Source organism: Pelodiscus sinensis, chromosome 6, assembly GCF_052426305.1.
Source record: "Pelodiscus sinensis isolate ZL-2025 chromosome 6, ASM5242630v1, whole genome shotgun sequence".
Classification (NCBI taxonomy): Eukaryota; Metazoa; Chordata; order Testudines; family Trionychidae; genus Pelodiscus; species Pelodiscus sinensis.
In genome coordinates, this window is record NC_143057.1 from 62,735,821 (window position 1) to 62,751,112 (window position 15,292).

The 15,292-nt window shown below is 42.4% G+C and overlaps 1 protein-coding gene across 4 annotated transcripts in view; it reads right to left on the bottom strand.

The window, feature by feature from the left end:
- Positions 1-15,292, bottom strand: part of CAMK4 (calcium/calmodulin dependent protein kinase IV) — a 291,954-nt gene that overhangs the window by 101,394 nt on the left and 175,268 nt on the right. For all 4 annotated transcript variants that reach the window (XM_006134451.5, XM_025190384.3, XM_025190385.3 and 1 more), the window contains one exon: positions 4,365-4,437. In XM_006134451.5, coding sequence (XP_006134513.1) covers positions 4,365-4,437 — 73 coding nt within the window. The remainder of the gene's footprint in view (positions 1-4,364; positions 4,438-15,292) is intronic.

Here is a 15,292-nt window from a genome sequence, read left to right on the forward strand (position 1 = left end):
CAGAGTTAGTACTGTTGCATGATGGAATATACCAACCCCACACCAAGCCAACAAGGCTAATGAGTTGCTTTGGGCCCACTCAGCTCCTGAACTCACTGTCATTAAGAAAGTGGTTGTTAAAAGGGGAAGAGCAGCTCAGGTGCTGGCTGACCAGGGAGAATAGCCATGCTTTGCTCTCTGACAGAAAGGGTCAGCCCAGGATCTCTGCAGATTGCCAGAGCCTCTTCAGAAGGAGGAAAGCCTGGCCCAGGAGTTTTGTCTTGGGGCTGTTTTTCTTTACTTGTTTATAAAAGGACAATTGGCCAGGCTGGAAGAGCCCTGATGAGCCTTCTGAGACTGTTGCAGGGGACCCTTAGCCAGGAGAAGTATGAGGAATGGTTTAAACTCTATAGATTTCTTACACCAACTCAAGCCTGTCTTGTGGTTTGTCTGGGACCCTGACAAATGCATGGTCACATGTGATGGAGAATGTGGGCATAATCTCCCCAGCAATGAAGGCAGAGGCCTGAGTCTCCCAGATCTGCAAAAAAACCAAGATGGGGAATCAGGAGCTTGCCTTGCCAGGGACAACCTGGAGCTGAATAAGTACGGAAGTGGATGGCTCGGAACTGATAGCAGAAGCAAGTGGCTTAGCAGCAAAAGATCATCCCTCACAGTTCATGTATTGCAGATGCCTGAAGTGTAGATTCAAAATTTGGACTGCATGTGTGTTTTCTGCACCAGTAACTGCTTTGTGAAAGATGTCAAAGCTCAAACACTGTACAGCACAACTTGATAAAACCTGGCTACTCGTACTCATCTGGGGCCAGATCCTCAGCTGTTATACATGGACACAGTTCAACTGACATCAAGAAAGTTACAATTCATTTACACAAGTAGAGGCGCCTGGTCTTTCAGAATCAGAGATGACAACATCTTTTTTTGCAACACAACACAGTCATCTTTGCCACAAGGTTCTCACAATTAAATACTGCAGAATCTGCTTAATTGGTACACTTCATTGTGAACAGAAATGTGTCCATAAAGTAATCATTATAGATAAGAGTAAGCTCATAGAAATATATTGTGCTGGGAGACCGTCACAATACTGAATGTATAAATATCATTTAGACTACATTAAGAGAAGAGTGCCTCAGTCTGCAGTCAGAATAGATCTGAAAGCAGCATGAAGCAAGCAAAGAGTCACCAGTGTGAAAGTTATGCAAGCAAAGATCAATTCACACTTCTGAACTATTGAAATAGGTTCTCAAACAGTACTAGTCCAGTCATTTAAATAGACTTTTCACAACTGGCCAGTCCCTTAGTCCACTGTTTAGTATAAGGGTATGTCTAGACTACATCCCTCTGGCGCCAGAGGGATGTAAATTAGACATACCGAAATTGCTAATGAAGCAGGGATTTAAATCTCCCACGCTTCATTAGCATAAAAATGACTGCCACTTTTTGTCGCCAAGGAGGTTTGGCGACAAAAGGCAGCAATCTAGCTGCGGTTCTATCTCTGACTAAAGCCTTTGGCGACAGATCCTGTATACCTCATTTTATGAGGCATAAGGGATCTGTCGCCAAAGGCTTTAGTGAGCAATAGAACCGCAGCTAGACTGCCGTTTTTCATCGCCAAAGCTCTGTGGTGACAAAAAGTGGAGGCCATTTTTATGCTAAGGAAGCGTGGGAGATTTAAATCCCCGCTTCATTAGCAATTTCGGTATGTCTAATTTACATCCCTCTGGCGCCAGAGGGATGTAGTCTAGACATACCCTAACGGAAATGCACTATATTCAGTTTCTCTCGGAATCATCAGGCAGCATGCTGTTAAGTGCATTCCCACTTCCTTACTCAGAGACCAACAGACTTTAATAGTGTCCACATTCCTGGGAGCGGAATGGAAGACTGCAGGGTTTTGAACCTCTAGCTCCGTCCTCCAGTCTCTCTCACTCTGGTTTGAAGGTGCTTTAAATCCAGATCAATATACAAGGTTTGAGTCAAACATTTGCCTCAAAACAAATGGCTGGCAGAATAGCTACTTTACAGTGAGGATGCAGGGTAAAAAAGCCCAGGAATTATTAGTCCTCCCATGCCTTCCCACAGTTCCAACTGGGCTGATCTTTCCTGTCCTCTCCCTCTCTGCCTCCCCACTTTGGCACAAAAGTCACCTGCATTGGGTTGCTGTTTAAACTGCACAGTGATCACTACATTTCTTCTGTCCTTGCATAGCATTTGACCAGAGATGCCAGCTGAGAAATTTTCCCAATGTGCTGCCAGCTGGTAAGAAACTAACATCAAGCTTCTGGTGAACCTCTGGTATGAGACCAGGTAGTCCCATAATTTAGGGGAAATTAGAAATTTCCCCTTAGAACTGCTAAACATCTCTAAGCAGAAAGATTCAATGGACAGGATGTCAGTGCCAAAGGAAAATCACACTTCGGGAGACCATGTGCAGGAAGGTCAAGGATCACAATGCCCCACCTGCCATATCACCAAAATCATGCCCATTCTACAAAGAGTTTGATTGGATGCTTGGCCCCATCCCAAGCACAGCCTCACTTTCCTATTGGATGGGCTCCTGAAGGAGGAAAAGGGCATAGAGGAAGTAAGGCAGCCTCAACAGAGTCTAATGGCAAATGGAGTTGCCCACAGGGCACACTCAGGAGCTTCTTGTGCCAAATTCCCCAGAACTCTACTAGGAAGAGGTAATATGAAGGACCTAGGATGGTCTGGAATTAATGGGTGTAGGAGGATATGCATTTTTCAAACTGGGGGACTGATTCAATAAGATGTTGCAGAGGAATGAAAAGGTTATTGGGGAGAGTCATGATATTGCCCCTCCTTACTTCTCTGTAGTCATCAAAACTGGGGGCTAGAGAGCAGTGTCTGCTGGCTGGGCACCCAAATCTGAAGGTAGTCACATCACCAGCAGCAGTGTAGAAGTAAGAGAAGCAATACTGCAATCACCTACAATAACCTTGCAACCCCGCCCACAACTCCTTTTTGGCTCAGGATTCCTATAATTACAACACAGTGAATTTTTCAAATTTAAATACCTGAAATAATTAAATTTATTATTTTAAAAATCCTATGACTGTAAAATTGGCCAAAATGAATTGCAAATTTAACAGGGCCCTACTCACAGAGATGGCAACAGGAAACAGCACAGTAATTTATCTGTATCATCAATTTCTGTATATCTATCACCACCCAAAATCATCATTCCTACAAATGCACTTCCATGAGCCATCACAATGATCTATGATGCACCACTTGGTCTGTGGAGTAGTTGAAAATGGTTGGCAGAGATCACACTATGCAAAAAAACACCTCAGAAGGAATAAGGTGCTGTTGAGCTCCTTCATAGGGCTGGAATCAAAGGTAGCAGGGTTAAAGTTGTGGGAACTATCACTTTAGAAAGCCAGGCAATGCAGAATTCAAGTTGGTGTGTTGCTGTTTTTTCTTACAAAATGAGTGGTCTTGTAAATGGAACCTTAATGTCATATTTTCTGGTCACAGAATAGCTGAGCTTTGTGACATCATTCTAGAAGAACGCAAGGTGCACAGGGCATTGTGGAATTTCTGGAAAGTTATTCCACATAAACCATGTTTTTGCATGTTAACTTCACCATTCTTAGAAAAAATGACAGCAATGAAAGTGGCTTGACTGAGAAACATCTTTGGGCAGGGACTTAAAGCAGACATTCTGTTGCAATTTAAACTACTGATACCCCATAATCCATCTTGATTGAATGTTCTCTGTTGAGCAGCCACGTAAGATGGTATGTGATGTGTTTGGAGACCTCTGTGTACATATTAACATACGCAAAGGAGCATTTGTCAGGCAGAGACCACAAATACAGCAAGATCTCTCTATTCTTGGCTATATTCTCCAGGAAATTCACACTCAGATTTATTTAAAATTCAATGCAATCTGACTAATTCATTCATTCAATATTGGATGGAAAAGTAATGCATTCTCTTCAGTATAAAAAGGAATCCTAAATAACTGATGGTAATGTACTTCACAAAAAAAATTGGAATGGAAGACTACAGAAGGGCTGGTGATCTCAAATCATTTTCTGTCCTAACGACCAATGCTAAATTTTGCAGGTTTTTGAAAATGTGTCATGATAAAGAACTTTAATTCAGATAGAGCAGATGGATTATAACATGAGACATTGGTGTCACTCAAGGTCACCTTTGCCTCTGAGATGTGACCTCTTTCGAGGGATTGATAGAAAAGTAATTGTAGAAATGAATATATATAGACAAGCTACAAGAAACAGCTGTTTCTTTCACACCTGTGTACTTATTAAGCAATTATTCCAAATAAATGAAAGCTTATTATGTACTGAGCCTATGATCCTATTAATACTTACAGCAACTGCCTCCAGGATTTGTTTAACAGCATCGGCAGCATCTCGCTCACTGTAATATCCTTTTTCCACAATCCTACAAAGAAACCAGGAGATACTGCTCAGACTCATGGATTAAGATGAACATGCACTGTAGGTAAATGCTGCATAAAAATTAATCAAAAAGTATTCAAATTCAGAACAGGTCTGGTAGGCTGCAATGCTCCCTGCAGAATCAAAATTACAGATTTCTGATTATTAAAGATGGCTGTACTTTACCTGTGGTGCCTAGTTAACATAAACAAGAGAATTTTAAAATACCAATTTATTGTTTTAGAAGTAAACTTTTAATTACTAATAAAGTCTGTAAAGGAAAGGTATTATAACTTTATATAATTATGAATTTCAGAAAATCCAAGTTTGCCAAATCAGCTATAAAACATTTTGGGAATGCTTTCCTCTGTATATATTTAGTTGACTCTAGGTTATCCTTTTTTAAAATGATATGACATTCATTTACAATGTCCCACTAAGAGCTGTTCTGTACAGTCTGGGGGTTTGGTGTTAGAATCTGCAAGCTGTAAATTATCTCTGTAGCTATCTAATTTGTCCTCTTTTGTTTTCTGAATACAAAACTACTGCTCTGTGGTGCACACAGAAACCTCACTGCAATACAAGACTTCATTGTTCTTTAATTCATAAAGCCCAATATGGTATATGTTCATATGACTCATAATTAATCTGATTTTAACACAAAAGTGTTAAGGACCTGTAGCTTATAGTAAATTCAATTCAATTCATTTATGACCAATATTTATCTCTTCCAGCGTTATACCAGAGACACATTTGATCCATGAGTTTGTTTGTTTTTTTAATTTTTAAAAGCTCAACCTGACATGTAAAGGTTTTTGTTTTAGGTATGTTACAGTGATGCATGGCTATGTACTTTCTCTAAAATCAACTACTGCAAGCTCAGTGACTGATTTTAGTGAAAAGGCAGAACAAGTTCTCATGTACCTGGATCAATGTTGAGAATTGGATTTATTGAGAAGAACACTTTGGCATGTGTCTTCTGCAGTATTTATTTCAGCAGCACTGTTATGATGAGTGTGGCGGTCAGAATGAGATCACCCACAGCAGGCCAGGGACTCTCGGCCCTGGAGGAGGGCTGGAGTGGTACAGGCTGTGGTCTCTTGGCCACTGGAGGAGGGCCAGGGCTGAGCTAGCCATGGCAGCTAGGGCTCTCCTCTGGCCACTGGGGAGGGGAGGGAAGGGAAAGGAAGGACTGTCCAGGCCAGGGCCACAGCACCCAGGCTGGGAATGCATGAGGCTTGTTCCTGTGAACGCAGAGTGATGTGATGATGTCACTCTGTTGTCCCACAGGAAAAGCTGTTTTATAAAGAGAGAAAGAAAACAATGATGATGATTCAGTTTACTAGAGGGAAAAATCCAAATGAGGGCTATTTGTCAATGTATTGTTTCTTAGCACTGGCTAATAATCAACACTCATTGTATTCGTTATTCTTCAAAGAGAGACACAATATAGTCTCTAACGTGACATTTGCTCATCAATGCAACAATAAAAAAAAGCAATTTATAATACTTGTTGTTTCATTAGAGAAAGAGATGGTTGTTACTCTTGGGGGAATTATTGCAAGAAATTCAATGTAAGAACAGTTTTCTTGCAGTAATATAATACAGACCTGAATTATTTTTAGGTGTAAATTTTAGAACAGTTTTTAAGAGCTGTAACTTTACACATCATTTACTTTCTGTGTTATTGCTTTCATTGTCTGGATACATAAGAGCCAATATTTTCTGTGTTGCCATTTCCATGCACTTGTCTAAGTTGCCTCCAATAGACCACACTGTTCTTTTCAGAATATACATCCCACAGCAGCAGCTGTTCACTTCTAAAGGCCAGTTCTGCACCACCTGTAAAATGCTTTATGGCTGCTACTGAATCCCTGATACTTTTAAATCAATACTAACATAATGATGGTATTGGTGTAATAACATTAAAGGTAGGATACAATAATAACAAATATAACAAATAACAAAAATATAGAAATCCAAAGTTAAGGCTGTCATTTACATTATCCATAGCTAAGTGTATTGCAATTTACAAAATACACAATATATTACATACCTCAGTGATTAGAAACTCCTATAAGTCCCAGATATTGGGACCATTATGTACATAAGCATTTGCAAGATCAGAGCTCTAGTTTATTTCAAGAAATAAGGATGTTTTAGCTCTCAGGTTGAGTCTACTGCATCAGTGACACTGAAGAATATCAATAGACAACACACACACACACAAATCCTTTTTCCTTTTAACACACACACACACACGCACACACACACAAATCCTCTTTCCTTTTAAAAATTATTTCACACATATAGTCATAACAACTTTAGACCAAAAGAACATAGCACAGTTTTATATAAAAGTTACATCTTTCATACCAAAATTATCCTAAAGTGCTGCAAAACATCAAGTTAAAAAAACTGGGAGCATATTGACCAATGTGACTGCCATTATGTACTCAGGAACAAATTCATCTGAGGAATTAGATAGCAGGATTTGTTTAATGGACAGATAGAGAAATCCGAGACATCACTTACACCAGTGGTCACCAACCAGTGATCTTGGAGCCTCTGACAGGTGATCCTGACAGGTTTGGCCAGGAGGCTGTCAAGTGCTGGCCCTTCATCTGCCCCTCAGCACTGCTTTGCTGCTTCTGCCCTCTGCCTTGCAGCCACCTGTGGTAAGCAGTGCCCAGCTGGAGCCCGCATTCCAAACCCCAGCCCCAGTCCTGAACCCCTCGTGCACCCCAAACCACTGCCTTAGCCCTGAGTCCCCCTGCATCTGAACTCCCACCTGAAGCCTGCCCCCTGAACGCCCTCCTGCACCTCAACTCCCTGCCCTAGGCTCAGCTCAGAAGCCCTCCCACTCCAGCTCCAACTCCTTTAGCCCAAAAGCCTGCATCCCCCTTCCCCGCACCTCAGCCCTATGCCCCCAGCCTTATGTAAGGGAGAAAGGATAGGGAAGGAGGGAGGATGGAGTGGGCAGGGGTGGGGCCTTGGAAAAGGGGTAGGAAGGAGGCGGGGCAAGGGTGTTTTGGTTTGCTGTGGATCCTGGATTTACATTTAAATTCAAAAAGTGATCTGGTGCTTGAAAAGGTTGGAGACCCCTGACCTACACTTTTAAAGAAATGACAGAATGGATAGAAGAGACTTGCCTCATGCAAAGGATATAATCTCTAGCTGTGTAACCCCTTCTGTACCCAATCACTTATACAAGTTGGACCTCTCTGGGACCTGAGTGGTCCTGAAGGAGGGATTTTGTCAGACCAGGATAGGTCATTTCTATTCTCCTGCCAGTGCCCCTCCTCAGCCCGGCTCCACTCCTGGCCTGGCCTCCCGGAGGGCTCCCCACATGCAACCAGCCCATGGTCCCACTGCCCTGCCACACCAGCCCATGGTCCCACTGCCAGGGCTCTCAGCTTCGCTGCAGCAAACCACTGCCCCACTGCTGGTGCTCTGGGCTCTGCCAGCCTGCAGTCCTGCTGCCAGGACTCCTGCTGCCCTCTCTCCCACTCCTTTCCTCTTGCAGCAGATTGCTGCTCAGTGGCCATGGTTCCCAACCCTGCCAACCCTTACGAGGAAGCACCGGGGCTCCTGGCCCACCTGCTTCTCCGCAGCAGACCACTGCCCTGCCAGAACCGGCTGGCATTCCAGCCAGACTGCAACCAGCTCACCTGGTCTCCCAGGGCAGGGATCCCATCTGCTGGCCTCCCTGGCTGGGTTCCCGCCCCTGCAGGGCTCTTGCCTCCAGCCCTCCACTGGGTTTCTCTGGTCCAGCAACATCCATGGTCTTGCTAGACCACAGATGTTGCCAGACCAGGGAATCCCAGTTGAGAGAGCTTCAACCTGTAGTATATTTTAGTGTCAGAACGAAGAAAGTCTTGGACTTCCGTTAAAAGCATTTTCGGAAAAGAGCGTCTAGATTGGCAGGGACGCTTTTCTTCAAAAGCACTTTTTGCTGAAAAGCATTCGTGGCCAATCTAGACGCGCTTTTGCGCAAAAAAGCCCCAATCGCCATTTTCGCGATCAGGGCTTTTTTGCGCAAAACAAATCTCAGCTGTCTACACTGGCCCTTTTGCACACAAGTTTTGCGCAAAAGGGACTTTTGCCCAAACAGGAGCAGCATAGTATTTCCGCAAAAAGCACTGATTTCTTACAGTAGGAAGTCAGTGCTTTTGTGGAAATTCAAGCAGCCAGTGTAGACAGCTGGCAAGTTTTTCCGGAAAAGCGGCTGATTTTCTGGAAAAACTGGCCAGTCTAGACACAGCCTTGGTGAACATGAGAACAGCCATGCTGGGTCATACCAATGGCCCATCTAGCCCCGTACTCTGTCTGAGGGAATGAACAGAACAGACGAATCGAGTGTTCCATCCCTGTCATCCACTCACAGCTTCTGGCAAAGAGAGCATGCAGTTGCATCCCTGCCCATCCTAGCTAATGGCCGTTGATGAACCATTAACTCCATGAAATTATCTAGTTCTTTTTTGAATCCTGTTATAGTTTGGGCCTTCCCAGCATAGGTTGGCAATGAACTCCACAGGCTGACTGTGCATTGTGTGAATACATCCTTTTGTTGGCTGTAAACCTGCTGCTTATTCATTTTATTGGGTGACCCCTGGTTCTTGTGTTATGTGAAGGAGTAAACGACACCTTCTTTATTCACTGTCTTCACACAAGTCAAAATTTTACAGATCTCTATCATATTCTCTCTCAGTCATCTCTCTTCAAGAATAAAGAGTCCCAGTGTTTTTAATTTTTCACATGGAAGTTATTCTATTCCCCTAATCATTTTTGTTGTGCTTCTCTGTACCTTTTCCAATTCCAATATATATCTTTTTTGAGTTGGGGTGACCTGTATGCATATTCAAGGTATGGGTGGAGGGACGGAGGGACAAAGGCCTCAGGCCCTTTAAATCACTGTCGGAATGCCAGGCCGTGTTCTCTTGGCAGCTTAGGGGGCTGGCTGGGAAGGGAAAGGTGGTGCAGTCCAGGGACACAGTCAGGGTGGAATGGAGCTAGGAGAGAGGCCAGAGCAGGGGTAGAAGGCGCTCCCACACCACCCCTTGTGCTTTGCCACGTGCCCCTTGAATGTTCCTCTCTGCCCCAACAGTTTGGGCACCACTTTTGGACAAAATAATGTGATCAAAATTGCCTGAAGCACTGATCCATATTTTGGCCTAATGGACAGGAAATTTTCAATCTGAAAATCAAAACAATTTAGAAGCTACTCAATATGTGGGGTTTTAAATTTTATTTTATTGTTTGCTGCTGCTGTTACATGCATATAACAATTTGAGAGACAAATCATCCACATCGTGCATCCTCCCCCCTCCCAAACTTTCAGATCTGACAAACCTATTCCTCTCTTGGGTTCTGACTTCAGGTGCAAGCCTGGAGAAATGTGTTTTCATGGTGAACAAGTAGCTCATATATTTATAAATGCAATGGTGACAATCTTAACTCCATTTCTGTTATCATTGAAACTCCTGTGATCAGTCTGATCTGATGAACTACTTACTGCAAGGCCATGGGCATGGCCATGTGCTCTCATTTCATGAGGACATTAATTATTTCGTAATGAGCCCTGGCTAGGTTCATCTGGGGAACTAGGGAAACAATCTTGGACACATCTCATAACTAAATGTCCCAGACAATCATATTTTTAACTCTTAGCTATTTTTACTATTGTGTATTATGTATTTTACCATATTGCCTGTATGCTTGTTGCTAGGGAGCTGTTTATGAAGATAAAGTCCTTGTCCAGAAAAGTTTGCCAACTATAGTAAATAGACAAGACACAGATAAAGGATATGTGGTGGGGTCAGGGTGGGAGGTGCAACAGAAAAACAGGCATAAAGTGATTATTTCTGGACACAGCTTGTTAGTCTACAGTATAATGGGAGCTACATGTGCATACTAACAAGCCTGATGGACTGTCTGATCCGTAGCCTTTGTCACTTGAAGTAATGTTCTAGCTCCTCATTAATCTGGATCTTCAGAATGTAAGAAGTCAAGATTATTTTATTAATGTAATATTTCTAATGGATAGGCACACATATTGAAGGCAAAAACAGATTCAGCATCTGTTACAATGGCTATCCAGCAAAGCAAGTGGGAACCGCATAGGTGAGGTGCGACATCCTCCTAAATCAGGGGAGAGCCACAAGCAGCCTGTGGGCCAGATGTGGTTCACCAGGGTTAGCCCCTGGCAGGCACTGACATTTTATTTACCTGCTTGTCCACAGGTACAGCTGTTTGAAGCACCCATTAGCCATGAATCACTGTTCCCACCCAATGGCCCAGACCACTTCCTGCAGTTCCCATAGTACAAATAAGATTCACTGTTGGGCGTGGCCTGCAGCCACCTAGACTAAATTGGCTTAATTAATACAAGTCCTCCACTTGATAAGGTAACTCCCTTCTTTCCATGGGCTAGTATATTTATACCTGTCTCTGTAATTTCCACTCCAAAGGCATCTGATGAATTTGAGTCTCTTATGCCCAAGCCACCTTGAATATTTTAAATAAAGAGGCAGGGTAAACATATTTTAAATAAATAAAATAAGACTGTTCATCTTTAAGGTGGCATAGGACTTCTCATTGTTTTTGCAGATAAAAACTAACATGGCTACCCTTCTGATATATTTCCTTTGACACCAAGAGACATGAATGCCATATTGGTACACAGAGCATCCAGAAACATCTGGGGTGAGTCTAGACTGGCAAGATTTTGCACAAAAGTGGCTTCTTTTGTGCAAAAACTTGCCAGCTGTCTACACTGGCCGCTTGAATTTGCGCAAGAGCACTGACTTTGTAATGTACAAAATCAGTGCTTCTTGTGCAAATACCTTCACGCTCCCGCTCAGGAAAAAGCCCTCTTGCGCAAGAATACTTGTGCAACAAGAGGGCCAGTGTAGACAGAGAAGAACTGTTTTGTGCAAAAAAACCCCGATGGCTAAAATGGCGATCAGGGCTTTCTTGCGCAGAATCACGTCTAGACTGGCCACGGATGCTTTTGCGCAAAAGCATCCGTGCCAATCTAGATGTGCTTTTGCGGAAATACTTTTAACGGAAAAACTTTTCCGTTAAAAGTATTTCCGCAAAATCATGCCAGTCTAGACGCAGCCCAGATGTCTGCTTCTTCTTGAGTACTGTACAAATCTAGAGTTCAACACCTCTACTTGTGATGGATTTTGCTACTCTACCACTAGAAAAAACTCCAAAAAGAAACATTTATATCAGCTGTATTCCTGCATTCTCAGGTGCATTTTGAATGATAAATTCATAGAGGAATTGTGCAAGTTCTTTTTTGTTGGCTGTCACAGTTAAAATTTTTTACTGTAACTTGAGACCACTGCTCTTTGTCCTGCCATCCGTCACCACTGAGAACAGCCTCTCTCCATCCTCTTTGGAACCTCCCTTCAGGCAGTTGAAGGCTGCTATCAAATCCCCCCTCACTCTTCTCTTCTGCCAACTAAAGCCCAAATCCCTCAGCCTCTCCTCATAGGTCATGTGCTCCAGCCCCCAATCATTTTGGTTGCCGCCCGCTGGACCCTCTCCAATGCATCCACGTCCTTTCTATGGGGGAGGGGAACCCAAAACCCGACGCAATACTCCAGATGTGGCCTCACCAGAGCCGAATAAAGGGGAATAATCACTTCTCTAGATCTGCTGGCAATGCTCCTCCTAATGATATGGTCTCTCAATATTCTTGCTAGCAAGTTAAGGAAGTATGAATTGGATAAATGGACTGTAAGATGGACAGAAAGCTAGCTAGACTGTTGGGCCCAACAGGTAGTGATTCTTGAATCCAACCTTAGATCCTGTCGAGAACTACCTTCCTGACGTTTTCACAGAACTGAGGTTGTCATATCTGTAGAGTCAAAGACTTCAATTACACAATTAGATTTGTAAGTCCTTTTAGGACTTGCCCTCAAGTATTCAGCAGTAAATTAATCAAATGTGTGGAATTTGTCTCCTGCCACCATTTGCATGACAGCCATAATCTCTCTGATGTACACTCTGGTTTCTTTGTTGCATGCCTTTAGCTCATAGATTCTTGTAGGCTGAGCTTATAGTTAATGCCCTAATTCAGTGTTGTCTGTTTATCTTGTTGTTCCATCAGCATGAAAGAAGGACATGGGCACAGCTCATATTGGATGACTGAGTACATTTGCCAATAAAACAATCTCTTACTCCTGGGAGACTTCTGCACCACTGTGAACATGCAGAACTCATGGGCCTCATAGGTTTTTCCCCTACATAATTCTGCTGGGGAAGAGCTACAGTTACACCTTTCACATACTAGGGGCTGAAGAGAGGACAGCTAGTAAGGCAGCAAGGGTTGCATTTCTCACAGAAAGTGAGGCACATGAGGCTGCTGGGGGGAGGGATCATAGACTCTCTCCCTCACTAGCTCCTCTTACCCCCAGACTGGGGCATGTGTTCAGGAACTAGTGAGGTGACAGCACTGAGCTAGTGGATGAATGGGAGGGGACAGCAGGAAGACATGAAGATAAGGGATAGGGAACTGCATGAAACTCTGGGACAGAAGATGTGCTTGACAGAGTGGGCAAGGTTGGGGTCAGCCAGAGTCTGCATGTGAGAGGCTCTCTGGCTTCCTAGCAGCCCCCTTTCATTCTCCCACTAAATAAAAATCCCAACTCCTGTTCCATACTTCTCCCCCCCACACCCAACAACCTTTCAGGTTTACTCTCAGGCTCCTTCCCTCTCTCTCAACTCCTCCATTACCCTTTTCTTCCCCCAAGTCTTTGCACTGCTTCTGAAAGGTATCAAACACATTTCTGTGTTGTAGTTTAAATTAATTATAACTCCAAATTCTGTATTAATAGGCCTACTAAGGAAACTATTTTTGTCTGTATTGTTACCTGCTGACAGGTAAATAAATTGCCAAAATAACTGAAACTGGCATCATTATATTTGATGAAAGAAAATATGCAGAATTTTACAATATTGTGCACAGAAGTTTTAATTTTTTGTCACAGAATTCCCCCAGAAATAATCTCCATATCTTGCTAAGGACAGGACTCTAGGGAAAACAATTTCTGGATTGATCGCTGCTGGCATTGTCCCTCCCTTGCCTGACATATTTGGCCATCTTTTTCATGTCAATAAATATTTTGATCCTGGGTTTCTTGACTGGGTTGAAAAAGCTATGTGCCTCATCTAAATCAAGTGCATCTCTCCCAAATGTCCCTATTTGTTCTTTGTCAACTTTGACTATTTTCAGGAGAGATTTCTTTGTACATCTGATAGGTTATGCAGTCTGATAAGCAGCTTTGGATGTGATTCAGGGTAAAATGGGTTCGTTACCTTGCTGATGATGAAATGGTTGGTAAAAGCTGTAACATACTTTTAATCCCTTTTCAGTTCAGAGGTAAGGATTAGTTGTGGACTTTGTCTTTAATACTTCTTATTAGTGTATTTCTTTCTCTCACTGCTTTTGCACATTCATAATAAGAAGCTATATATTATTATCACTAACTAATACAGACTTGTGCCTAAATTTTACTTTATTAAAAAGCTGATTTCTAGACTATTTCCAAGGCTAGAACTGCATGCATTGGCAATTACAAATTAAACCTTCTACCAGGAAGACTACTATATGTACAAAAAGTATACATAGAGAAGCATTATACAATACACAATAAATGCCGCATAAAGGTTTTGAAATTAACGTGAATAGTAAAAACTATAGTCAGAATCATGTTAAAGTGTTTCTGGAACTATACAAAACATGACATGCATTCTGGGTATGGTTGTTTTACGTCACCTACAGGCTTCCAGCACCGCTTGACAGCTCTGCATCATAACTCATCTAAATGTACATAAAATAAGCTTTCACATGATATACACTGTGGGTGTGTGTAGGGGGAGCATATTAAACTCCAAAACCATGGCCCTTTATGGAGAATTGCCGCCTATCTATAAGTACCATATGGCTTCTCCAGTGTAAGAATGCCAAATTTGGTGCTTTTGTCAATTGAGAACACTGACCTGTCTTCTCACTGAATCTCAGGAGAATGAAAATTCATTCTACAGTTGCAAATTAAGAGAGAGAACATTTTAAACAAGGCTTAAAGACTAAATGACTTGAATGCAATAGGCACAAAGATGATTCTTGAGGCACAGAGTGCAAGTAAAAATTAGCACAGCCCACTTATTTCCTTTATAGATTTATAAAATGTCTTATTGTGTGTCACAGTTGCCTCTTTCCCAGAGAGGAAAGAATAAAAGATGTTCTCTAAACCCACTCATTCATCTAACCACCTACTCAAGCAAATGTGTGGGAACTGAGCACCACACACTCTCAGAATCTACAGCTTAAAAAATCATTGGCAAAGTGAATTCCAGAGTCAAGAGATCTTCACTGAGAACCCCGGGCTACCAGTTACCTGTCATTCAAATCTAGAGAATATTAGCTCAAATCCCTATTATCTCTACCACTAACAAGATTCCTGGAGAGAGGGGTCTCATGTAATCAGGACCCGTGTTGCAGAGTTTTATCATAAATCAAAAACAACATTTTGATTTGTGCTTAGACAGGAAATAGGAAACTAGTACCATTTCTGTAGAGCTTGTGTGATCTATTCCCAGAAGTCAGTACTGGCAGCAAATAGCTGCATTCTGCACCAGCTGTAGCATCCAAGAGATCCTCTTGCCTAATTCTGTGCAAGCATATTGCAGTAATACTTGCCATCTCCCACCTCATTTTCCAAAAATAGTTTATTCACAGTAGGTATTGGAAAGTTAAACATTTTAAGCCTTTACTCTCTTTTATGACCTGGTTCACTGTATCCCTGGCTATGTAGAAGCGTGGTTCTACTCTAAAAAGTGACTAT